We start from the raw sequence: 25,870 nt of genomic DNA on the forward strand, positions 1-25,870 counted from the left end.
TCTCATACTGACCACTGGATGTGTAAAATGGAACCTCGAAGAACTCTCTGATTTGAGAATTAGAATTGTTGCTCTCCACAAAGATGGTGTTTGCTATAATAAGATCGGTAACACCCTGAAACTGGGTTACAGTACAGTGACCAGGGTCATACGGAGGTTTTCCAAGATGGGTTCCACTCAGAACAGACGCGTACCCAGAAAATTGTGTTTTGCCTACAGTCAAGAATGGTGGTGGCAGCATCATGGTCTGGGGCTGCATGAGTGCTGCTGGTACTGTGGAGCTGCAGTTCTTTGAGGGAAACATGGATACCGTCCCTTCAGAAACTGAGCCGAACAGCAGTAATAACGAAATACTGTAATAACGACCCCAAACACACCGCCAAGATGACAACTGCTTTTTTTTGAGGATGCTAAAGGTGAAGGTGATGGAGAAGCCTAGTATTTCTCCAGACCTGAACTCTTTTGAGCACCTGTGGGGCATCATCAAGCGGAAGGTGTAGAAGTGCCATGTGTCTAACATCCAGCAGCTCTGCGATGTCACTATGGAAGAGTGGAAGAGGATCCCAGCAACAACCTGTGCAGCTCTGGTGAATTCCATGCCCAGGAGGATTAAGGCAGCTCTAGATAAAATGGTGCTCACACAAAATATTGACACTTCAGACACAGTGTTGACATGTCCACTTAGGGTGTACTCACTTTTGTTTTTATTTAGACAATAATGGCTGTAAATTGAGTTATTAATGGAGCACTGTAAGTCTGTACTGCTATACAAGCTACATATTAACTACTCTAAAATATATATTCAAGTTTCATTTCTATAGTATTGTCCATTTGAAAGATACTAAAATTGTGCTTAAATGTGGGGGTTGTGCTCACTTTTGTGAGACACTGTACATAGTTTGGTTCCCAAATTTTCTACATATTATATAGTTAACTTTATATACACTCTCACAACTCTGTTTTTGTATGTTTTCCACAGGGTGTTTTACGAGTACATTTTCTAGAAGGCCAGGATCTGCTGGCTAAAGACACATATCTGGGTGGTCTAATCAAAGGGAAGTCTGATCCGTACGGGGTCATTAAGATTGGTAATCAGCTCTTTCACAGCAAGGTCATCAAGGACTGCCTGCATCCCAAATGGAATGAAGTATATGAGGTTTGTTTGGTGATTCCTTATTTCGAATCACGATAGTATATTCAAGGACGGTTTCTTCCTTATGCCATCTCAGGGAGTTTTTCTTTGCCACAGCCGCCACCCGCACACTCATTAGGGACAAACGTACAATTATTAAGAACAATCTAATTCATGCTTTATTAACGCATTATTTGTGTAAAGCTGCTTTGACACAATGTCCTAAGTCCTAATGTTAAAAGCGCTACAAGTAAAAATGAATCGATTTGAATAATGTATGAAGCGAGCTAAAGATACCATGGTAACGCAGGTTGTTGTGTTGTTTGAAAAATGTTGGCTGTGTAACATTTGAAAACCGAGGCCTCACAGAGCCAGACAGTGCTGCTCTGATTTTATATTCAGTAGTTAAGTAGTAGTCTTATTTGTGGTGTGTGTGTGTGTTTTACAGGCATTAGTGTATGATCAGCCTGGGCAGTCTTTGGAAATTGAGCTGTATGATGAAGACCCTGATGAGGATGACTTCCTTGGCAGGTGAATTTTTCTGTAGCAAAGATTTTACAATTTTCTACTGTAATACGATTAAATTTAAGGTATAGCTGCAACTAACAATTATTTTAATATTCAATTAGGTGATTATTTATTTGTTTGATTATTTGATTGATTGTTTGTTTGATTAATAGAATAATCTGATTTTGTAAACATTTATTTTATTAGATGCTTTGCTTTTTTATGTATTATAAAAAAAAAGTTGTTTATGTATAAAAGTGTACTTAAATCCACATATTGAGTTTAACAATCTTTAATTTTGACATTTTAAAGCTTCTAGGGATTTCTCTTGATTACAAATTCACTCGCGCTCAGTTTTTTTTCAGTTCTGAAGATATAAACATCTAGAATATGCAATGAATGAAATTGCACAGGAGCATTGTCATGCTGGAACAGGTTTTGGTCTCCTAATTCAAGTTTCAGGGAAAATATTTGTTATTGCATCCAAAGAGATCCTACTGTATACAACAGTGTACCTTGAATTTATTTTTACAGTTTGGAGAACAACCATATAACATATAACTGTTATATAACAGCCAAAAATGTCAGGTGTCCCAGAACTTTTCTTCATATAGTATGTTAGATGCGGTAATATCACAATATTTTGCACATGACATTTTAGTTTTATAGGATAATTTTATGGGAAGGGCTTTTTTTATTTAATGACATAATAATAATATTGGGAAAAGCATCACATACCTGAAAACACACACTTACACACAGATAGAAAGTGGCATTAGTGACTTGTGTATGTACTGTATATTTTTTTACTGTAATCTATTCTATACTTTATTGTTGTTTCCTCTGAATGCTAAAAAGGTTTTTCTGTGTGTGTGTGTGTGTGTGTGTGTGTGTGTGTGTGTGTGTGTGTGTGTGTGTGTGTGTGTGTGTGTGTGTGTGTGTGATTTCTACCTCGGACAGCTTGCTACTTTTAGCTTTCCCACATATTTTTAAGAAAAAAAGAATGGTTGTGTAAATACCATAATTTTCTGACTATTAAGCGCATCCATATATAAGCTGCACATTTTACAAATATTTTTATTATGTCTATAAGCTGCAGAGGTGTCTACACTGGAACTAATGAACTTTACACAGGCGTTAACGAAAGACAGCGTCTGTTACACGGTGTAAAGGGGGAAATATGCTGTGGCTCCTTTAAGAGCAGAGCGGCATTTTGGGAATAGCCTCCGGCAAAATTTTCCGGTATTACTGCATGTGTGCAAGACCGAGGAATATGTCTGTATTATTTTCTGATGCTTAGTTCTACGTTTCTTTGACTAACCCGTAACGCTGTTGTCAAGAAAAATAAAAAAGCACGAGTTTTGGAAACCTGTCTGTGCTTATATGATTTCTGTTGCAACTGGAGTTAGCGAGCTATCCCCTTGACCCAGACTCAGCACGCTACAACGGCTTGTATCTAAACAGTAGCCGACCAAGAAAGTCATTGTTCACTCTCTTCCTCCTTCCTTTCACATCAATTTCTCTCTCGAGTTTATCTTTTGGCATCGTCGTGCATTTAAAAATCACCACCGGTGAAGTTTTTTCTCCCGATGCTGTGCAGCTCAGAACACAGGAGAAGTGCGTTTTTTCGTTTTCTGTTCGGAAAATTTCATTGGCCTAATGTTATGTCGCTCAGTTTTTTGGCTTGCAGTTTGTAAAACCGGAAAAAAATCCGCTTCATTGTTTAAGCTGCGGGGTTCAAAACGTGGGAAAAAAGTAGCGGCTTATAGTCCGAAACATACAGTACTCCAATTATTTCACATTCTTTACACCACACTGTCACATTGTCCATAAGGTTCATGTTAAGGGGGAGAGGTTTACCCAGAACTGTCACATGACCATGCTCTCACTGATCTGTGTATATTTTTTTTTAAGGGCTTGACATACTCGTTAACCGTCACAATCATTTTTATTTATTTTTTTTACCATTTACTGTTTTTTCTTTCTTACTACTCTTTTACAAAAACCCTTTTTTTAGCTTTGAATCCTAATTGAAAATAAGCAGGTTAAACAAAGTGCACTATAACATCAATAAATGGTTTCAATTGTATGGAATTCATGTTCTCAAATGTCTTAAATAGACTTCTTTCTGCTTCCAGGCTTATGGTTGACCTGAATGAGTTGGAGAAGGAGCAGAAAGTTGATCAGGTAACCCCCCCAACACACACACACACACACACACACAATTCTATTTTTGTTTTATTTTCTTTAAATAATGAATGATGTTTGTCACTTGGGAACTGTATTTTTACCCAAACGGATCTGGACAAATGTATTTGAACACTGGAGATTTCCAGCCATTTATGTTTCTTCCCCAATCTGTTACCACAAAATTGGGGGTGCAGGATGCAGAAGCATTAGATTTCCTCTTCACCTGAACTAGGAGATCCAAAGCTCTTCCAAAATTGACAATGCTACTGTGCATATAGCCAGCTCCATGAAGATATGGTTTTCATGTTTTGGAGCAAAAGATCTTTTGGCTTGCTATAGAGTGCTCACCTCAAACCTATTGAACATCTTTGGAATGAATTGGTATGTTGACTGCACCCCAGTCCTCCTCATCCTCATCAGAACTTGAATTTCCTCACGCTATTGTGGCACACTATAAAAATCTACTGGAAAAGAACTTTCCAGAACAGGTATTGTACACAGAAAATCATTGACAATTGATGAAATGTCAGGTAAATTTTACTTTTTCTTTTTACTGTTTAAACCATTCCACATAACTTTTCATTCATGTGGGTGTTGATGTTGGAATGTGGATTGTGCAAATCAAAGTGTTTTATTTGACATGACATTTTCTAGAGACAAATTCTACTGAATACTTATTGACAGTCCAAGCTTTAATATATAGATTTGATTTGAGGGTCACAATTATACATATATTTGTGTGTGTGTGTGTGTGTGTGTGTGTGTGTGTGTGTGTGTGTGTGTGTGTGTGTGTGTGTGTGTGTGTGTGTGTAGTTGTTTGAGCTGGACGAAGTGACATCAGGAAAACTACACTTGAAGCTAGAGTGGCTCACACCTCTTGCCACACCAGAAAAACTGGACCAGGTAACTAACACGCGCACGCACACGCACGCACACGCGCACACACGCGCACACACGCGCACACACGCGCACACACGCGCACACACACGCACACACACGCACACACACACGCACACACACACACACACACACACACACACACACACACACACACACACACACACACACACACAACTACTACTACTACTACTACATAAATCTGCTCAAACTAAACTTGTATTGGACTATTCAAATGGTGAATAAATAGAAATTATTTTACTTAACATTGTTATTTATTTATTTTATTGTGCTGAAAAACACAAAGAATTTGAGACGCATGCGTAATGTTTCTTATGTACTGCGACTTTTGTGCAGTAGAATACAATTTAGATTTTTCTTCTCTGAAGCTTTTTTGCCTTTAATCGTCTTGCAAAGTTTAGTGTCTTAATTGTGGTTTTATTTCTACATTTACAAAAATGATTCGGTTACAGCTTTTAGAGATACATCGTGTCAGATTGCATCCTTTAGATCCTATTAGATTTTCTAATACATTTCTAATAATTAGTTGGATTTGACATTTGAATAATTTCTGCCATATTCACGAGGCTCCGCTCACGGGATCTACGCTGACCTGTGGCCAACACTTATTAAATGACTATTTCAACATATCACCAACTTTATTTATTATACTTGTATTGGGACCAATATGTGCTTAGGTGATGCGAACTGTATGTGTGTGTGAGGAGAGGAAGAAAGAGAGGAGAATTTATTAAGCAGCTGTGTGTATGCAGGTTAATCTGGTGATGTTTAAGGATTAAGGATGTGTTTGATGTTGCAGGTGTTGAGCAGTATTAGGGCGGATAAAGGCCAAGCAAATGATGGTCTCTCCTCAGCACTACTGCTTGTACACCTGGACTCAGCCAAAAACCTGCCTGTAAGTGTTGATATATGCACAAAAACATGTTTTTATATTGTGTGTGTGTGTGTGTGTGTGTGTGTGTGTGTGTGCGCGTGCGTGCGTGCGTGTTTCCTCACTATGGTTCCTCTCTATTTCATGGTTTCTCCCTTCCGATAGTTCTTTTTCACCACACATTTTGTCATTTCTGTATTTCCGCTTCCTTATTCCCGGTTTCAGCTTCTGCCTCTTTCTTTTCCTTCCTTGCTCTCGCACGGTGTATCTTGTGGTGAAGAGTGTGTTTGAAGGCAATCTGTCCAGCGGCTGTCTGAAGGAGCGTCGTTCCGCTGGGTTCGTGTTCTGTGAGAACACAGCAACACTGTACAGAACTCTGTTTGTGAGTCTTTTGCCTCTGCTTGTGCTTCTTTGCTTCACTTTGCATTCCTTTGAGTTTGCCTGTGTTTTGAGTGTTTCCTGATTTCTGCAGGACTTTTAGTTCGTCTGTGTGCTTTTTTTTTTTTTTTTTTAAGTAGTATTTTTGCAGAAATGCATGCATTAAAAAAAATTCTGCTTGGAACCTTTAAAAAATATAGCCCTGGTTTACTAATGGCATCATTCAAAAGACTGGTGTTTTTGCGCGTTTGCCTTCACATATTAATGTTACAAACTTGCCACAAATTGCACATTGAAAAGACTCATCGCAACACTGTTTTCTCATTTTTTCAGTCATTGAGACAAGTATTGTTGTGAATCACTCACTACACAGTCACTCCAACACTGCACACACAGTATCATATTGCATCAAATAAGTGCTATTTAGTAACTCAGGATCTGGATTTTGGGTTTGAGATCTGAAATATTTCCCTGTTCCAAATGCATAAACGTGTGTATGGCTATCATAGCATGGAGTGAATGTCAAACAAGAAGTCATATGCTATAATAAGGTAAACAAAAAAAAACATCCAAAAAGGTCATTTATAATCAAAAACCCTGTTTAATCAGATTTCGTGTAAAAAACACATTTGGTTTGTTTAATTAGTGTCATCACCTTCCCACTACCATCCATTTAAACAATGTAACTATACAGACAAATGTATTTCCTAAAAATAAATTTCTCACTATACCACTGATTCTTCATAATTCCTATTACTTTAATAGTTAGTCTGTTTTTTCATGTGACTTAGGCGGCAGATCACACGTGTGAGGGATGTAAATTACCCAGTACAGTTTGGTATGCGTGTGTGTATATTTTGCGTTTATATTTTCCTCGATTCCATCAACATTTCCATTTCTAACGAATATAGCCGTAAAAGGTAGTTGTTTTTTACTGAAGTAAGCTGTGAGAGTAAACAGTTGCAAAATAAGGTGATAAAATCATTGTGTGATTTGGAATAATAAATAAATTAATGAGTGGATCAGATTCTCTGAATATCATTAGGGAAAAAAAACCCACACATTAGACTTTACTAAGACATCCTCAGTGACTTGTAACACCATGGTTTTAAGTAATAAAATTATTAATAGTGTGTGTGTGTGTGTGTGTGTGTGTGTGTGTGTGTGTGTGTGTGTGTGTGTGTGTGTGTATATATATATATACAGTACAGACCAAAAGTTTGGACACACCTGCTCATTCAAAGAGTTTTCTTTATTTTCATGACTATGAAAATTGTAGATTCACACTGAAGGCATCAAAACTATGAATTAACACATGTGGAATTATACACATAACAAAAAAGTGAACTGAAAATATGTCATATTGTAGGTTGTTCAAAGTAGGCCTCAAGAGAATGCCAAGAGTGTGCAAATCAGTAATCTAAGCAAAAGGTGGCTACTTTGAAGAACCTACAATATGACATATTTTCAGTTGTTTCACACTTTTTTGTTATGTATATAATTCCACATGTGTTAATTCATAGTTTCGATGCCTTGAGTGTGACTCTACAATGTTCATAGTCATGAAATTAAAGAAAACTCTTTGAATGAGAAGGTGTGTCCAAACTTTTGGTCTGTACTGTATATATATATATATATATATATATATATATACACACACACATACATTAAACTTTCTTTCGGCTTCTCCCGTTAGGGGTCGCCACAGTGGACCATCCGCATGTTCGATTTGGCACATGTTTTTACGCTGGATTCCCTTCCTAACGCAACCCTCCCCATTTATCCGGGCTTGGGACCGGCACTAAGGCTTGTGCAACCCTAATGGCTGGGGTTGGTTCCCTGACCGGGGATCGAACCGGGGCCGCAGTGTTGAGAGCGCCGCATCCTAACCACTAGACCAATATACACACATTATATTGCCAAAAGTATTGGGTCACCTGACCTTTCCTGCAATATGTGGTTCTTTTCCAAACTGTTACCACAAAGCTGGAGGCACTCAATTGTACACTTGTTCACTTGAACTTGGAAACCCAAACCTGTTCCAGCATGGCAATGCCCCTGTGCAGAAAGTGAGTGATCTTGAATGGCCTGCTGTATCTCATTTCTACTGAACACCTTTGGGATGAATGTGAATGCTGACTGCACCCCAGGTCCCCTCACCTACATCAGTACCTGCCTTTCATAATACCCTTGTGGCTGATGAACACAAATATCCATAAGCACACTCAAAAATCTAGTGGAACATCTTCCCAGAAGAGTGGAGGGAATCATAACAGCGCATTGAGACGAAATGACCATGTGGCCCAATATTTTGGCAACATAGGGTGTGTGTGTGTGTGTGTGTGTGTGTGTGTGTGTGTGTGTGTGTGTGTATATATATACAGTAAAGAAAATAAGTATTTAAAAAAACCCTGCTATTTTGCAAGTTCTCCCACTTAGAAATCATGAAGGGGTCTGAAATTGTCATCGTAGGTGCATGTCCACTGTGAGAGACATAATATAAAAAAAAAAAAAAATCCAGAAATCAAAATATATGATTTTTTAACTATTTATTTGTATGATTCAGCTGCAAATAAGTATTTAAACACCTGAGAAAGTCAATGTTAATTTTTGGTACAGTAGCCTTTGTTTGCAATTATAGAGGTCAAACGTTTCCTGTAGTTTTTCACCAGGTTTGCACACACTGCAGGAGGGATTTTGGCCCACTCCTCCACACAGATCTTCTCTAGATCAGTCAGGTTTCTGGCCTGTCACTGAGAAACACGGAGTTTGAGCTCCCTCCAAAGATTCTCTATTGGGTTTAGGTCTGAAGACTGGCTAGGCCACGCCAGAACCTTGATATGCTTCTTACAGAGCCACTCCTTGGGTATCCTGGCTGTGTGCTTCGGGTCATTGTCATGTTGGAAGACCCAGCCTCGACCCATCTTCAATACTCTAACTGAGGGAAGGAGGTTGTTCCCCAAAATCTCGCAATACATGGCCCCGGTCATCCTCTCCTTAATACAGTGCAGTCGCCCTGTCCCATGTGCAGAAAAACACCCCCAAAGCATGATGCTACCACCCCCATGCTTCACAGTAGGGATGGTGTTCTTGGGATGGTACTCATCATTCTTCTTCCTCCAAACACGTTTAGTGGAATTATGACCCAAAAGTTCTATTTTGTGACCACATGACTTTCTCCCATGACTCCTCTGGATCATCCAAATGGTCATTGGCAAACTTAAGACGTGCCTGGACATGTGCTGGTTTAAGCAGGGGAACCTTCCGTGCCATGCATGATTTCAAAACATGACGTAGTGTATTACCAACAGTAACCTTGGAAACGGTGGTCCCAGCTCTTTTCAGGTCATTGACCAGCTCCTCCCGTGTAGTTCTGGGCTGATTTCTCACCTTCCTTAGGATCATTGAGACCCCACGAGGTGAGATCTTGCATGGAGCCCCAGTCCGAGGGAGATTGACAGTCATGTTTAGCTTTTCCATTTTCTAATGATTGCTCCAACAGTGGACCTTTTTTCACCAAGCTGCTTGGCAATTTCCCCGTAGCCCTTTCCAGCCTTGTGGAGGTGTACAATTTTGTCTCTAGTGTCTTTGGACAGCTCTTTGGTCTTGGCCATGTTAGTAGTTGGATTCTTACTGATTGTATGGGGTGGACAGGTGTCTTTATGCAGCTAACGACCTCAAACAGGTGCATCTAATTTAGGATAATACATGTAGTGGAGGTGGACATTTTAAAGGCAGAATTCTAGCTGATAGACAGGTGTTCAAATACTTATTTGCAGCTGTATCATACAAATAAATAGTTTAAAAATCATACATTGTGATTTCAGGATTTTCTTTTTAGATTATGTCTCTCACAGTGGACATGCACCTACGATGACAATTTCAGACCCCTTTCATGATTTCTAAGTGGGAGAACTTGCAAAATAGCAGGGTGTTTAAATACTTATTTTCCTTATGTATGTGTATATGCTGGTGATTTTGAGAAAATGATTTGAAAAAGGTTTTGCCAGGTTACTGATGTACAGTAACAGTCACCACACCTTAAGTCCACTAAGATTTAGGCTTAATTACTATTTCACAGGGAGGAATTGAATGTTCTGTGACAGCACCAAGAATCTCTTGCTAAAAATGAAATCTTGAGTCCGCAAACGAATTCTACTCTCCTTCCTCTTACCATTTTTCTTTATACCGTTGGACAGTTGCATGTTAAAATGGATCTCATTGAGCCACACATGAAGCAGTACTCTAAACATTCATTCATGTGGTTTCTATTCCTTCCTACCTCAGTAAATAAACATAAGCATAACTCATTGTATATGTCGGAACACTTGCAAAGGTGTCACGCTGATTGATTGTGCTGCTGAATATATATACAGTGCTACCAGAGACTTGAGAAATTGAGACCTGAGAATATTTCCAATCAGAAACATGACAATCGTGATTTCTGCCTCATATTGTGGTAACAGAGTACCAGTTATTCTTGAAGAATCTGGTCACACATTTTCCAAGTTCACTTCCTTCAAATTCCTTCAGGAAGCTTAAATTCTTATTCTCTTATTTTCCAAGTTGACTCTGAGCAGTGTAATGTGTGTGAGGAGGATGGATTGGCCCAGACGTCTCGCTTCTCATTAGCCAATGTTTGCATGTGCTGGAAAAATATTGTAAAAATGAATTGATTTGAAACCTGTCTTTTGGCTGCATGACATAAATGATATCTGATAGATTTAGCATGTGAAATGGAGACATTTGTCTCTCATGGACAAATAAACAATTTCATGGCCACTGTGACTACTGTGTATTACGCGATGATTTGAAGTCGTCTGGGTCTGAGCATATGTGTCTCTAATAAATCAGTTTTTAATAACTTTTTGGGTAAACATATTTTGAATTAGTTGTTGATTTTTTTTTTTTATACCTTTGGTACACTTGAAAACTTATTTCAAATTACATCGATTTGTTCAATGATTTATGTACAAAATATATTTCTATATATATTTTATATTCTGATCAAGTTCAAGTTTGTTCAAGGACTGAAACCGAGACATTTAATTCATAACTTGATAATTTTTTATATTTATACTTTTTACTTGGTACTGTCTAGTCTGCGAAGAAAGTCACCAGTGATCCCAGTCCCTTGGTCCAGTTTAAGGTCGGACACACAGTTTTTGAGAGTAAGGTGAGAGTAAAGCGCACACTCACACTGTATTGTTGGATTGGATTTTGGGTTTATTTTAATTCACATTACAGCAAAAGTGTGTTGGATTATTTTGCGATTATGTTCATGAATCATTAACATTTAACTGCACACCACTACACACATTAGACTGTGGGTATTTTTCCTAATTAAAAAGAAAACAAAGCTCAACAATCATTAAAGCCTCTACATCAAAGTTACAGATATTTTGTAGCAATAATACTATTTTTGATTATATTGCGCCTTATCTCAGTCAGAAGAATAAAATAGCCTGAAATTATGGCTTTTGCTTTTATCATTCTGATTCACCAACAGTCCCCAATGTACCAGAACAAAAAAAAATCTGATTTACATCGGTTTAATTACCACAATATTTGCAATCAAACTAACACATTTAACCAGAATTGCATTTAGTCAATATTTCTGTAGTATTTATGTCTACATTTTCCTGTCTTCAGTTTGACATATTGCATTATATTTCGGTGTTTGACTATTTATTGAATTTTCTGTTCTTCTGTTTACAGACACGTTATAAAACCAATGAGCCTGTTTGGGAGGAGGCCTTCACATTCCTAATACATAACCCAAAGAGTCAGGACCTAGAAGTGGAGGTAAAAACATACATGAATACACACACAAAGATGGCAATAAATATATACTGTATAGACAAAAGTTTGTGGACACCTAGCCATAAGATTTGTGTGCTTTTTTTTTAACATCCCATTCCACATGTAGTTCCTTATTGCTGTTGTATTAACCTCCAGTCTTTTGGAAAGATGTTCCACTAGAAGATTTTGGGGTGTACTGTGGAGTTTTGTGCTCATTCAAAGCCACAAGGGTGTAAATAAAGCCAGGTACTGATGTAGGGGGAGGGCTGGGGTGCAGTCAGCGTTCCAGTTAATCCCAAAGGTGTCAAGAGGGATGAGGTCAGTGCTCCTAAAAAGGAGGCCACTCAAGATCATGTTTATTCAGTGTGAAACATGGTGCATCAGTAAAATAAATGTTTAGAGATATTTTCTGGGCTTTCCACATCATGAAAATCTTGAAATTAGATTTTGAGAGCCCCTGCTCTATACAGGAGAAAAACAGCTTTAAAAAAAGGAATTCAAACATGGGATCATTTTAGTAATCATTTAGGAGTCGAGAAATCTCTTTCGGGTAAAGAATTTTGTATTGTAAATCTCATGTCCCCACGCTGCATTGCATACGTCCTTTTGCTTGTGTTTTTAGGTAAAGGACGAGAGGCATGAGTGTACTTTGGGGAATTTTACTCTTCCGTTGAGCCAGCTGCTGCAGGCTGAGCAGATGACCCTCAGTCAGAGATTTCCCCTAAAGAGTGCCGGACCCAATGCTACTCTCAAAATGAAGATTGCTCTAAGGGTAAACAATACAACACTCATACATAAACACATACAATGTGGTCCATAGCTATTTGCCTCTTTCTTTTTGCCTCTTTTAAAATAGTCATCAAAGTGTGATTGAAAGGGAATATTGTGAAAATTATATTACCATATTTTCCGGACTATAAGCCACTACTTTTTTCCCACTCTTTAAACCCCGCGGCTTAAACAACGAAGCGGCTAATTAATGGATTTTTCCTGGGTTTTTCCTGGTGCCACAAGCTTCAAGCCAAAAAACTGAGCCCCATAACATTAGACCAATAAAATTGCCCGAACGGGTTCAGGTGAACCAATGAAACTCTTTATATTAAATCAGATGCGCTCCCACTGAATCGGGCCGCACCACATCATAAATATGGATGAGGTTCCTTTGACGTTTGACCTGCCGCTTACTCGGACTGTCAACAGGAAATGTGAATCATTCATCACGCTGAAAACAACCAGGCATGAAAAACCGCACTTCACCTGTGTTCTGAGCTGCACAGCATCGGGAGAAAAGCTTCACCGATGGTGATTTTTAAACGCACGACGATGCCAAAAGAAAAACTCGCGAGAGAAATAGTTGTGAAAGGAAGGAGGAAGACAGTGAACAATGACTTTCTTGGTAGGCTACTGTTTAGATACAAGCCGTGTAACAGACACTGACTTTCGTTAAAGCCTGTGTAAAGTTCATTTGTTTCAATGTAGACAATGCGGCTTATAGATAGGTGCGGCGTATTTATGTTCAAAATAAAAATCTTTGTCAAATTCAGTGGGTGCGGCTTATATTTGGGTGCGCTTAATAGTCCGGAAATTACGGTATTGTCCAAATACATATGGGCTAATTAAGTAGTACTAAAATTGTACTTCAGATTCAACAGATCTGTATTCACAGAAAATCTGCTGTGTGTTCCAGGTTCTCAGTTTGGAGAAATTGTCCGTTTCAGACCAGCCGTCATCCGTGCAGGTTCGCAATCGGAGTGCCAGTGTCGTTCCAAATGCCTCGAATTCCAATCTTGCCCAAAATGCCTCAAGTTCAAAGAACACCCCTAAAACCTCAGGTTCTGGTGCCAGCTCCAAGCCTTCTTCACAGATCCCACATGTTTCTGATTATCAATCTGTCCCTGACCTCCTAGGGTTGAATGAGTCCATCCCTAGCACCCCATTGCAGGACTCACCGGTCCGTCTGGCCGATAAAGGCAGGAGTACATCTAACTTGGCAATTTCAGACTCTCAGATGAACCTAAACAGCAAGGAGCCGACACCAAGTATTGCCTCCGACATCTCTCATCCATACGCTTCCCAGGAGCTACAACTTAGACTTAAAGATCTCCGGAAGTAAAGAAACACACACACACACTTGATTATATATTTTTTTTAGCAGTTCTAAACCCATTATTAATTATTATGATTAATAAATGATCATTTAAACAAAGGAGAAATATGGAAAATGTGCTTTTTACTGTGGTACTAATAAATATAATGATATGCGTGTTTTTACAGTGGTTCCACTGGTCATTTTCCCCTGGGAGAGATTGAGCTGACTATAAGACACAGCTCCCAAAGACACAAACTCATAGTAGTGGTACATCGTTGCAGGTAATCACATGACAATCTGCATGTAGGCATATATACACAAATCCACACAAAAGAACTGATTTCTAGCACTGGTACACAGCTAACGGGAAGCTGTGAGAATCAGCCAATGTTGAAGTGCCTGAAATTTTGGTGAAATTTTCTGATGGTGTTTCACGGCATTTCCATTAACATTTACAGTTGGTAGACACACTTAACCAGAGTGACTTACAGTTATTGCTACTTTTTTGTTTTAAAACCAGTAAGAGGGAAAAATGAAATGGAAAAAGAAAAAAGTTACTAATCAGACACACATCACATCTTGTATGTGGGCCTTTTGTTAAACTTTTGCCAGGCAACTGGAGACACATGTTTGTATTGAATGTCTTGAATGCTGTAGTTTTACAACTTCCGTTTACTGAAACAGCAGGACAATGTCCCTGTGCGTGCTGCAAACTCCACACTGATGTGGTTTGCAATGGTTGGAGTGGAGAAACAATGATATACCCTGACTACATGCATGGAGAAGCAGGTGTTGGATCTCAAATGTTGAGCTATTCTGAGTTTGATTGTATAAGTCTGTAGAAAGAACATTACTCATAATCTTACATTCCAGTACTCATGTTAGTTCTCACTCTTCAGTGTTTTGTATTGTTTAAAGACTATAATCACACTCTTGATGTCGCCCAAATGGGTTCCCCTTTTGAGTCTGGTTCCTCTCAAGGTTTCTTCCTCATAACATCTAAGGGAGTTTTTCCTTGCCACAGTCGCCATGGCTGCTCATCAGGGATAAATACACATCGTTCACCTTCACTGTTAAATTCTGTAAAGCTGTTTTGAGAAGATGTCTGTTGTGAAAAGTGCTATATATATATAAACTTGACTACACGGAACTGGGGAAGAACTTGATTCCCGACCGTGTAGACCTTTAAACTCTACATCAGTGCCTGAACTAATTAATGTTCTTGAGGCTGTGGAAATCTAGTGGAAAACCTTCCCAGAAGAGTAGAGGTTATTATACCAGCAAAGGGGAGACGAAATCTGAAATATGATGCTCAGAAATACATAGATGGTCTGATGGTCAACTTTTGAATATGCAGTATACATTACGATTAATAAGATTCACCAGTTCGCATCGGTGCTTTGGCATAAAAAAATAGGGATGTGATGCATTAATCAAGTGTGCATCGGATACAAGTTGGTATTTGCATATGTACATCAGTAAAAAACAGTTTGTTTATACATAATTATTAGTACATGTGCTATACTTTTATTTAAGAGAAAGTAAACAAGTATTTTTGGACCAATATTTTATATGTAGATTGATTTTCTCCTCACTAAACTGTTTCTCAAGCGTGTTCTCTCAGCACCACTGCTGCTACGTGAATAACGTATCGCAATACTACTGAGACCGAGGCGCGTCTTGAGAGTCACATAGAACACAGATTCACATGGCAGAGGTAGAGCTGCATCTTCCTGGAGACAGAACAGAAAAAGAACCTTTGTACTATTTTCTTTTCTTTTTCTTTTTTTTTTTTTACACAATACAAAGGACTGTTTGTGAAAGGGTCATTGCGTCAAGTCAGAAGGCACTGAAGTAAATTTATGATTTGCTAAAGCCAGATATAAAGTTGAACAATCTTTAATTTTGGAATTTTAAAGCTTATAGTGGCTGCTTGTTGAGGGGTGCATGGGGGATCTCTCCATGGAACAAATTCCCTCATGCTAGGTTGTTTCTGTAAAAAATAAAAAAATAAAATAGCATTTGAGTATGCACGGTGTAAATCGTGTTAATCACCATTCGTATTGTTTTTAATCCTAATTGCAGATGGCAAGTTGACCACCATGCTTTAAAAATGTATAGTTTAGTATAATAATTAAATAAATATGTGCATAAATTACATTTCCAAACATTAAAACAAACACAGCATGCTAACCCGCTTAAAAAAAAAAAAAGGGAAAAAATATGCATTGGTGTACAAACGCATAAACATTTCCTGAAAACCACAACAGTGACAAAAAAATGTGATCGTTAACTGCTGCTGTCATTTGCTGCTGTTTAGATTTAGCGTTTGCTCGCACCGTAAATACATCACGAGGTCGCGAGCAAGCTGATTGCGCAACCTGATGCTCGCGAGTCACGACAGAACAGATCCAGTGCAACTTTCCCGAAGTTACCAAACAAACAGTTTACACAATAACACTTGATTAAACTACACCGTTTTCACATGATGAGGATTATACAGTTTTTACTCCCCGTGCTGATGTTCCGCCTTCATCCGTGACACCAGGGTGGTCTTCTTTTTCCTTTACGCAGGCGGCTGCGTTCTCTTGCCGTCACGCTAACTTATAACTTGAGCAGTCCAACAAATCGATTACTTGATTATTTGATGCAGCTCTAATTTGTTCCATTGTAAATCGCGGAGCATCGTATTTTTTCCATTGCATTTTGTTGAATCAAATCAAAATCGTATCGCCCCAGGAGTGCATTATATCTTATCACATGGGTAGCTACTTCATATGTATCTTTTAATGTATCATATCGGTGGCTATGCATCGAGAAGTGAATAACCTCGGCCTCAGTTATGGAGATGTACATCAGGCACTGATATTGGCTAGAGAAGGTCAGGTGCACACTCTGCATTCGAATACATGCCAGAGGTGTTCAATGAGGTTATGGTCTGAGCTCTGTGCAGGCCATTTAAGTGCTTACACTCCAACTTTGGCAACCCAAGACTTCCTGGACCTTGCTTTTTGCACTGTCATGCTGTAACATATTTTAAGATTTGCTCCGATTCCTGTAAAAGGAAATCTTAAAGCACACAAACGTATTGTGTTGATTTTTTTCATTCAACTTTGTGCCAATAAATTGGCGAAGACCAATCCATATGTGTGTGATGGTCATGTGCCCACAAACCTTTAGCAATACAGTGTAATTGATCTACCTTAGATATGGAGATGCACATCCCTATTATACACTGATCTGCTGTGTATGGTCCAGAACTCTGTACAGTCTGCTGATGTACTTTGTACTTTGATGGTTCACCTAGTAATGGATGTTAATATAGACAAATTCATTTTACACACACTCACAGGATTAAACACTCGTAGAAAATACACGCAAACCATTATGGTCTGCATGGACCGGCACGAGTTTTCTCCTGGTGATGATGTTACACATATATCAGGGTTTATTCTGGATACAACTATATTTAGTGGGATGCTGAATGTCCATAGCTTAGGATTGACAACAAATTGCAGTCAGTGTGACCTGTTTGTTTGTCTGTCTGTAGGAATCTGATCTCATTCTCAGACAGTGGGTCAGACCCCTACGTGCGTTTGTATCTGCTCCCGGACAAGCGGCGATCTGGACGTAGAAAAACAGCAACGATCAAGAAAAACACCAACCCAGTTTATGACCAAACGTGAGTTGTAATCCTTTGACTCTGCTTTTTTTTTTTTTATTATTATTATTATGGCTAATCAATCTTAAAAACTTGGGTGTTTACATGTGTGTGTAGATTAGAGTTCAGTGTGTCACTGGTGGAGTTGCACAGGAGAACATTGGATGTAGCAGTGAAAAATGGAGGAGGAATTCTGTCCAAACACAAAGGTCTTCTTGGCAAGGTGAGACAAAATTTTCTGAATTTTGTTTTTAACGATTTTACGTATACACTTAAAAAGAAAAAATTTCAATGGATACTAGATAAAACAAACAAACAAAAATAACACAATGAAAAATAGTACTGAACATTATAAGAAACATGAAATAAAAACAGTACTGGATTATTCAAATGTGCTAACTGAAATAAACAAAAAGTAACACTTAATAATTAAAACAGCTATATCCAAAGTGAATAAAAAAAGTTTTTTTTTTTAAAAGACACTTTAAATACACAGCATGTGGTGATTGTGATAGTGATTTACCTCGAGAGGCCGCCCTCGAACTGTATAATGCAACCTGGAAAAACTATCGGTATGGATTTTTGTCGATAACGATAGTTAAAGCAATCAACTATCGGTGCCGATTAATTGGCAAAACCTATAAAACTTTCGATGGTCTAGTAGTAATGTTTTTTTTTTTTTTTGCTGTTTTTTTTTTTGTCTCAGGTGATTGTGGATTTGACATCAGAGGACATATCAAGGAGCTGGACACAATGGTGAGATTCTTTTTTTTTTGTTGTTTTTCTTTTTATGATGTTAACTCTAAAAGCAGAATTCAACTCGAGATTTTACAAATCACAATGTTGTGATCATTGTTTTCGGTTTTTTTAGGCATGAACTTAGTGAGGATGGACTGAGGAAGCCATCTGTTCAATCAGAACACTGATCCTTCTGCTGGCCAAAAATCAGGACTCCCTGCATGGAATATCTGCACAGACTACAAACGTCAGCCATGTTTAAGTGTTGTAATTTTATTGGATGGACATTTTCTATTATATACATGAAATATGTATAATATTAATTTTAATCAAGATGATTCTTTTTTATTTAGACGACCTGCTAAAAGAATATAAGGCTTTGGTTCTGATTTAGTGTGCAGCTGCTCAGGTTGCATTATGGTCTCGTGGTTTAATTTGTGCAATAGGACGGTGTGTGTGTGAGGAAAATTCAGCAATGGAAAATAAAAAAAATTGCAAGTCAAATAAATATACAGAATTATGTATTTTTTTATTTTCATTTTTTACACCAGAAGTCGCATCCAAAGTGTGTGTATATATTATTCATGCGTAAGTGTGTTAAGTCCAGAACTAATTATGTACCAATAACTGTGTACGAGTTTGACATGTATGACATTTTGCACTGGCGAATGTGTTTGTGTGCATTGAGTTTTGGGGAGACTGATGGGAATTTACATTTTACACAAGGTTACCTTTTTTTTTTTTTTTTTTTTTTTTTATTATATATATCTCTACAATGATGTATATGCTCACTTCTGACTTGCAAATGCCTTTAGAAAGTACTGTTTGTTTGTAAAAATGCAAACCAAAGCATAGTCTCTCCTGCTGGTTACTGCTGTCCCTTTAAGTCCTCTGACCTACAGTAAGCATTGTAACAGACAGGGACACATTCTAATATGTTGGTATTGATAAGGGAGTTCATCAGCCAGAATTAGGAGTAGAGTGATGTAATAGCAAAATTCTGTTGACATGCTCATTTGTAATGAGCTTTCCTTTCAGGGTTGTTTGTTTGCCTGTGTATATAGTTTTCATGTGCCTTAGTGCTTGGGTGTATCAAAAGGGCAACTGCATGCCCCTGCAAATTTGTGGCATCATAACACATATTTATGACGTTAAATACTGTAGCAAGCCATATTGTTAACAATAATTAAGTAGGCTGTAAATGAGGGAACACTCGAGGCCATCTGACGCATGGTTTGATAGACAAATAATGCATACCATTTCCCAGTCTGAAAGCAAAACAACACTATCACACCTAAAGTCTGGGGCTGTGCCATTTTGCCAACTTCATGATCTTGCTTATACCCACCAAATCTATTACTAGCAGTAGACTCATTAGCATGAAGATTAGCATTAACGGTTAGTTAAAAGGTTAGCAGCAAATCGACCACATGTTCAGCAGAAAGGTGGCTCTTATGGCAGCATTATTGTGAAACTGGGACTCAATAAACTTTAAACCCTTGTAAAATTTTTGTCATGACTTTTATTATTCATTCATAAGTCGGTTGGAAGTGCTGTTTAGGCTGAAGTTGTTACCTAAGCCTTCTCCATCACCAGACCTTCACAAGCCGGCAGGGAGATGATTTTCGCAAGGGCTCCTGATTCTGCTCTAGGGTGAACATTTGATGGGACACGCCTGATAAAGCTCTAGCAGAAGCTGACACAGCGCCACAGACTGGTATATCGGCTGTAGCACTGCTCTCGTTTTACATCTCTGACAAATACAATCCCAATTACTTTAAAAAATCCACCATTTTTAAAGCTAAAAGGTGCTGGTTTTCATCTCAGCCTCTTCACGTTCAGCAAGTGCAAGTCGGAGGTCCGACTTGATACTCTCGTAGCTGAATTACAACAATTCTGCATAGATGAGTGGAGCAAAATTCCTCCGCAGCGCTGTAACAGACTCAATGCAAGTATGACAAACGCTTGATTGCAGTTGATGCTGAGGGGGGCCCAACCAGGTTTTAGGTTTAGGGGGCCAACACTGTTTCACACAGGGCCATTTTGGATTTTGTTCTCCCTCAATAATAAAAACCTTCATTAAAAAACTGCATGTTGTGTCCACCTGTATTATCTTTTACCAATATTTAAATTAGTTTGATGATCTGAAACATTAAAGTGTGACAAACATGCAAAAAAAGAAGAAATATATATAATATATATATAAATATATAATTAGTTCACATATATATATGTGTGTGTGTGTGTGTGTGTGTAAAATTAGTTCTTGACATGGTTAAATTTTAGTGTAAAAATTTGAATAGTGCCCCGCCAAAACATTGTGTATCTGACAAGAAAACCACAATGTACTAACGGGGCAAATTGGTCCTAAGCATTAGGCAAGTAGGTATAAGGAACCAAAATTAAAGCTGCATTGGGTAATTTAAATCCATATCATTGCATGACTTTGGTGGTGCATACGGTGGCTGTTCTTAAAAACCACAGTTGCATATGTCACTGCCTTTTTTCCCCTAAATAAATATATAATGAATGAAAATCTACTAGGAAAAATACAAATTTCTTTTTTATTTTTTGTAATGTATGCATATAATAACAAAAATAATAGTCAGTAAGTAAACCGTAGAAGCCTAAACTGGCTTTTGTTCTATTTAAATAAAAAAGTTAATAAAAAAAAAAGACTAACCACTTATATGTTGTGCGTTATAATTAGTTATATTGTAAATATGTGGGGGGTTTGACCAACTGACATCTAAGATATGAATATCGGAGTTCTGCTACATTTTTATGTTGGGCTCATGAGGTTTTGTACCTCGTATAGAAACGTTTGAATGCACATTTAGTGAATCAGATGACATCTTTTTTATATAATTGTTATGCACTTTCCTGTGTAAGGATGAAATAAGCGCTACGATAAATTGTTGTAGGTGGAACAGATACACTACAGTATGTCCCTGAAATACTGTATGTGTCTTTAGTCAGAGGTTCTAGAAATGTGTGTGTGTGTGTGTGTGTGTGTGTGTGTGTGTGTGTGTGTGTGTGTGAGAGAGAGAGAGAGAGAGAGAGAGAGAGAGAGATGATTGTTCCTAAACTATAAGCATAAAAGTATATGCTCACACCTGTTTTTTCCAGCCATATGTGGTTCTTTCCCAAAGTGTTACCACAAAACTGAAGGCACACAATTGTATAGGGTGTCTTTGGATGTGGTTGCATGACATTTTCCCTTCACTTGAACTAGGAGACCCAAATCTGTTCCAGCATGACAATACCCCTGTGCACAAAACCAGCTTCACAAAGATCTGCTTTACGTGAGTTGGAGTGAAAGATCTTGAGTAATCTGCTATAGAGATCTGACATCAACCATATTAAACACCTTTGAGATGAATTAAAACCCAGGCCTCATCGCCTCACCTTCTTCAGTACCTGACTAACTAACCTGAATAAATATCACACAAATCTCCACAAATCTAGTGGACCATCTTCCCAGAAGAGTGGCGGTTAATATAACAGCAAATAAGCACTAAATGTGGAATGAAAATCTTATGGTCAGATGTCTGCAAACATCTGTAGATGTAGTAAAGATTTGGCTGTGGGGACATTTGGCTGGTCCCCTTGTTGGGGGAAAATAAATAGTTAATTAACTAAATAATTAATTAATTTGTTTATTTATTGCAAAAAATAATAATAATAATAATAATAAAAAAAAAAAAAAAAAAAAAAAAAAAAATATATATATATATATATATATATATATATATATATATATATATATTTCTAGTATATTTTATATATATATATATATATATATATATATATATATATATATATATATATATATATATATATATATTGCAAAATAAAATATACTAGAAAAATGAGCATTGGGTTAATTAGCTGCATTATATCAGTGTGTGTGTGTGTGTGTGTGTGTGTGTGTGTGTGTGTGTGTGTGTGTGTGTGTGTGTGTGTGTGTGTGTGTGTGTGTGTGTGTGTGTGTGTGTTTGACGTCACAGTGAGTCAGGGAGGGCCTGCAGGAAGAGAGCTGTCAGCTTCTGCGTCTCCTCGTCGTCCCTCCTCCTCCTCTTACGTCAATCGCTCCATCATCACCATCATCCTCATCATCCTCATCATCTTCATTTCTCTCTTCACCGCATATCGCCCTGGAGCAATAAATATATATATATACACTGAATCCGGAAAAAACCCAGACGAATGGATTTTTAACCGCGCTTGTGTCATGGATGTATGAGAGGAAGGAAATGGATTCCCTCTACCTGCTTCTGTGTCTTCTCGGTCTCCAAGTGCAGATCATCACCAGGGCCGAGAGCAAATTCGGTGGGTGTGCGACGGTGATCAGAGCAAAGGATGGAGAAAAAAAACGAGTATTTCTGATTTCAGGGTTCTGCATGTTGGATTTTGTATATCAGATTTGTGGTCTGCTTTAAAGATGGTCGTGCGTTGGTTCTTCTAGATGGACTCCTATGTACGTGCTTATCAGAGGAGATGTGTGGGGTTTATGGTTCAGCTAAATCAACACAGGCTTCAAGGTTCTCCAGATGATTTTTATTCATGCAGACATCTAGGAATAATCTTGAGTGAGCTCCAGTTAACATATTCATCGTTAGTGGACAGTAATGTAGGTCGAGATGAAGATCAGTGTCAGTAGATTACGTGATCAGTGTCACTATTACATTAATTACATGATCAGGGTAGAATAGATTACATGCATTTTACATGCATAGAAAGAAAATCGGACACGTGACTAAGGGGTATTTACACATAAAATGTCTTATCATGCACACATTTTCACACTAAAACAACAAGACCTTGTGTCTGGCATTTGATTTTGTCCTGTTTTTTTTTTTCAATGTCTGCATATAAATTATGCAGATGTTTTATAATAAATTCTCATAAAGTGGGATTTAAGTCTGGGTAAAATCTCAGCTGACTGAAATGTACATTACTATATGGGAAGCCATTTTTGTTACTAAACAAGTGTTTGTATGCATGTGCGCGCGCGCGCGTGTGTGTGTGTGTGTGTGTGCGTGCGAGAAAACGAGATTCAAGCTGTTCTAAAGGTTACCCTGTCAATAGGGCATCTTGTTACCATAGCAACTGCTTTGAGCATCCTTAATTCATTGAGATGGCTTGTGATAGAAGGTGGGCACTTGTTTCCACAAATAGCTTCCTGGTGTGTTCTTTTTAGAACATGGCACAGAAATGAACACTGAAATATAGGTCTTTTATATTTGCCTGTTGCTGTTATATTACATTTTGCACTTTTGTTGGGACTGATTTAAGATCCAACTGCTGAAGGATGTAATTAGGGAATCACACATTTTAGCCAAATGCTCCACAATAGCGTTTATCGCTGCATGGAAATCATTTTCCAACTGATTGCATAATCAATCCAGGTGGTTCCATCAACTGAATTTGTTCTAGTGTAAAATTGTATTGTATTTTAAAGGTAAAATGATAGAAAACACCACCATAATAATAATAATAATAATAATATTATTAATAATAATAATAGTTTTGATATCTTGTTACAGGAATCACAAAAAATTACAATAGAAACACAAAGCATTTGCAATATATGCTATGAAATATTGTTTTTCATTTTTAGGTTGATTTCAGGTTTAATTTAAATGTTTTTTTGTGTGTTTTTTCAAATATTCCAAACATTTAAGTATATCTTCTCAAGGGACAATACGATAGAAATTAAAATGGGATATATTTTAAAGTAATCAATGTGTCCCTCGAATAGCAGTATAGATTTACTGTCCTCTGAAAACAACTTCACATACAGCCATTATTGTCAAAACAACTGGCAACAAAAGTGAGTACACCCTAAGTAAACATGTCAAAACTGTGTCCAAAGTGTCAATATTTTGTGTGAGCACCATTGATATCTTCCACCGCCTTAATCCTCCTGGGCATGGAATTCAACAGAGCTGCACAGGTTGTTGCTGGGATCCTCTTCCACTCCTCTATAATGTCATCACAGAGCTGCTGGATGTTAGCCCCGTGGCAGTTGTCCTCTTGGCGGTGTGTTCTGGGTTGTTATCATGTTGGAAAACTGTTCTGCCCACTTTCTGAATTGAGGGCATCTTGTTCTGCTTCAGAATGTCACATTACATGTTGGAATCCATGTTTCCCTCAACACACCGCAGCTCCTCAGTACCAGCAGCACTCATGCAGCCCCAGACCATGATGTTACCACCACCATGCTTGACTGTAGGCAAAACTAATTTTTTTTGGTACATCTCACAAGGGTGTCACCACACATGCTGGAGATCATCTGAGCCAAACAAGTTGTCTTATCAGACCACAGGACATGGTTCCAGTAATTTATCCTCTTTGACAGATTGCCTCCAACAAACTGTTTGCAAGGTTTCTTGTAAGCCAGCTTCAAAAGAGGTTTCCTTCTGGAACTACGGCCATGCAAACCGACTTGTTGCAGTGTGTGGCGTATAGTCTGAGCACTTACAAGCGGACCTTCCGCTTCTGCAAAGCAGCTTCTGCACCTGATGCACAGCACAATGACTTGATTTCTTAGACTCCTGCAAGACTTGTTCCGAGTGGAAACCATCTTGGAAAACCTCTGTATGACCCTCGCCACTGTACTGTAACTCAGTTTCAGGGTGTTACTGAACTTCTTAAAGCCTTGGCCATATTTGTGGAAAGCAACAATTCTAATTCTCAAATCCTCAGAGAGTCTCTGCCATGAGGTGCCATGTTGAACATCGAGTGGTCAGTATGAGAGAATTGTACCCAAAGCACCAAATTTGAACTGCTAATACAAGATACACAAATTTGTATGGTCCTGTCAAGCAGACAGAAACATAAACATGATGAATGGGACATGGTTAAGCGACACACAGCTGTTATCACTTAGGTTGTATACTCACATTTGATGGCAGTTATTTAGACAAGTAAACAAATCCGAGGACGGGTAATCTGTACTGCTGTACAAGCTGCAGATTGACTACTCTAAAATATATCCAACTTTTATTTCTATAGTATTGTTCTATACTGTATGTTCATATATAGACATGGTCTTTGTGTGATCTGTTTAGACTCATAGTAGCATATAATAAAACATGAACTTTGCACTAGTTTCAATTAAACAAAATGAATCATGGACATGTGTTCAGTGATGTAGACGTGTTATAGAATCAGAATCGAAATCAGACTCAGAATAGATGTAATAACAGATGTTTTTAAAGCACCAAATCTATGCAGAAGGCTTTCTAAGCATTTGCTTGTATGTGTGTGTCCCTGCAATTGCATACAGTCATATATTTGCAGTATTAGCATTGAACTGTACACATATTCACCTGTCCTTACTCTGACATTACCCTGAGACAGTGTCTTCTTCCAAGTCCACACTTACGTGTACTATATTCCTGATCCTTCTGCACTGAAAGGTACTCTTTTCTTTCATCAGGTTGCCTGTTTGAGAAGAATCTGTGTGTGAACTATGAGATTTGTGTCAATGGTAAGACCTCCACAGTCTCTACTATAGATCATTGATGTCAGTGGTGGACGAACATCATGTAGCATGTAGCTGAGTTAAAGTAGAGA

The 25,870-nt window shown here is 38.1% G+C and overlaps 2 protein-coding genes across 4 annotated transcripts in view; both read left to right on the top strand.

Moving 5' to 3' along the window:
• esyt2a (extended synaptotagmin-like protein 2a) overlaps positions 1–19,793 on the top strand; it is a 54,588-nt gene extending 34,795 nt beyond the window's left edge. Inside the window, exons 9-23 of one of the 2 annotated variants that reach the window (XM_083525631.1) lie at positions 980–1,156; positions 1,581–1,663; positions 3,778–3,826; positions 4,643–4,732; positions 5,547–5,642; positions 5,899–6,000; positions 11,098–11,172; positions 11,715–11,801; positions 12,421–12,570; positions 13,486–13,907; positions 14,073–14,168; positions 17,438–17,569; positions 17,666–17,771; positions 18,255–18,304; positions 18,420–19,793. In XM_083525631.1, the coding sequence (XP_083381757.1) occupies positions 980–1,156; positions 1,581–1,663; positions 3,778–3,826; positions 4,643–4,732; positions 5,547–5,642; positions 5,899–6,000; positions 11,098–11,172; positions 11,715–11,801; positions 12,421–12,570; positions 13,486–13,907; positions 14,073–14,168; positions 17,438–17,569; positions 17,666–17,771; positions 18,255–18,304; positions 18,420–18,474 (1,770 nt within the window). In that variant the 3' untranslated portion in view covers positions 18,475–19,793. The remainder of the gene's footprint in view (positions 1–979; positions 1,157–1,580; positions 1,664–3,777; positions 3,827–4,642; positions 4,733–5,546; positions 5,643–5,898; positions 6,001–11,097; positions 11,173–11,714; positions 11,802–12,420; positions 12,571–13,485; positions 13,908–14,072; positions 14,169–17,437; positions 17,570–17,665; positions 17,772–18,254; positions 18,305–18,419) is intronic. The other variant, XM_083525632.1, reaches the window with a different exon arrangement.
• A 2,504-nt stretch (positions 19,794–22,297) lies between these two features.
• slco5a1b (solute carrier organic anion transporter family member 5A1b) overlaps positions 22,298–25,870 on the top strand; it is a 30,572-nt gene continuing 26,999 nt past the window's right edge. For both annotated transcript variants that reach the window (XR_014530852.1, XM_083525617.1), the window contains exons 1-2: positions 22,298–22,618; positions 25,734–25,784. Coding sequence is in view for 1 of the 2 variants with exons in the window: in XM_083525617.1 (XP_083381743.1) it covers positions 22,525–22,618; positions 25,734–25,784 (145 nt within the window). In the remaining variant the exon portion in view is untranslated. The remainder of the gene's footprint in view (positions 22,619–25,733; positions 25,785–25,870) is intronic.

This window comes from Silurus aristotelis (assembly GCF_946808225.1).
Source record: "Silurus aristotelis genome assembly, chromosome: 22".
NCBI classification, from domain to species: Eukaryota; Metazoa; Chordata; class Actinopteri; order Siluriformes; family Siluridae; genus Silurus; species Silurus aristotelis.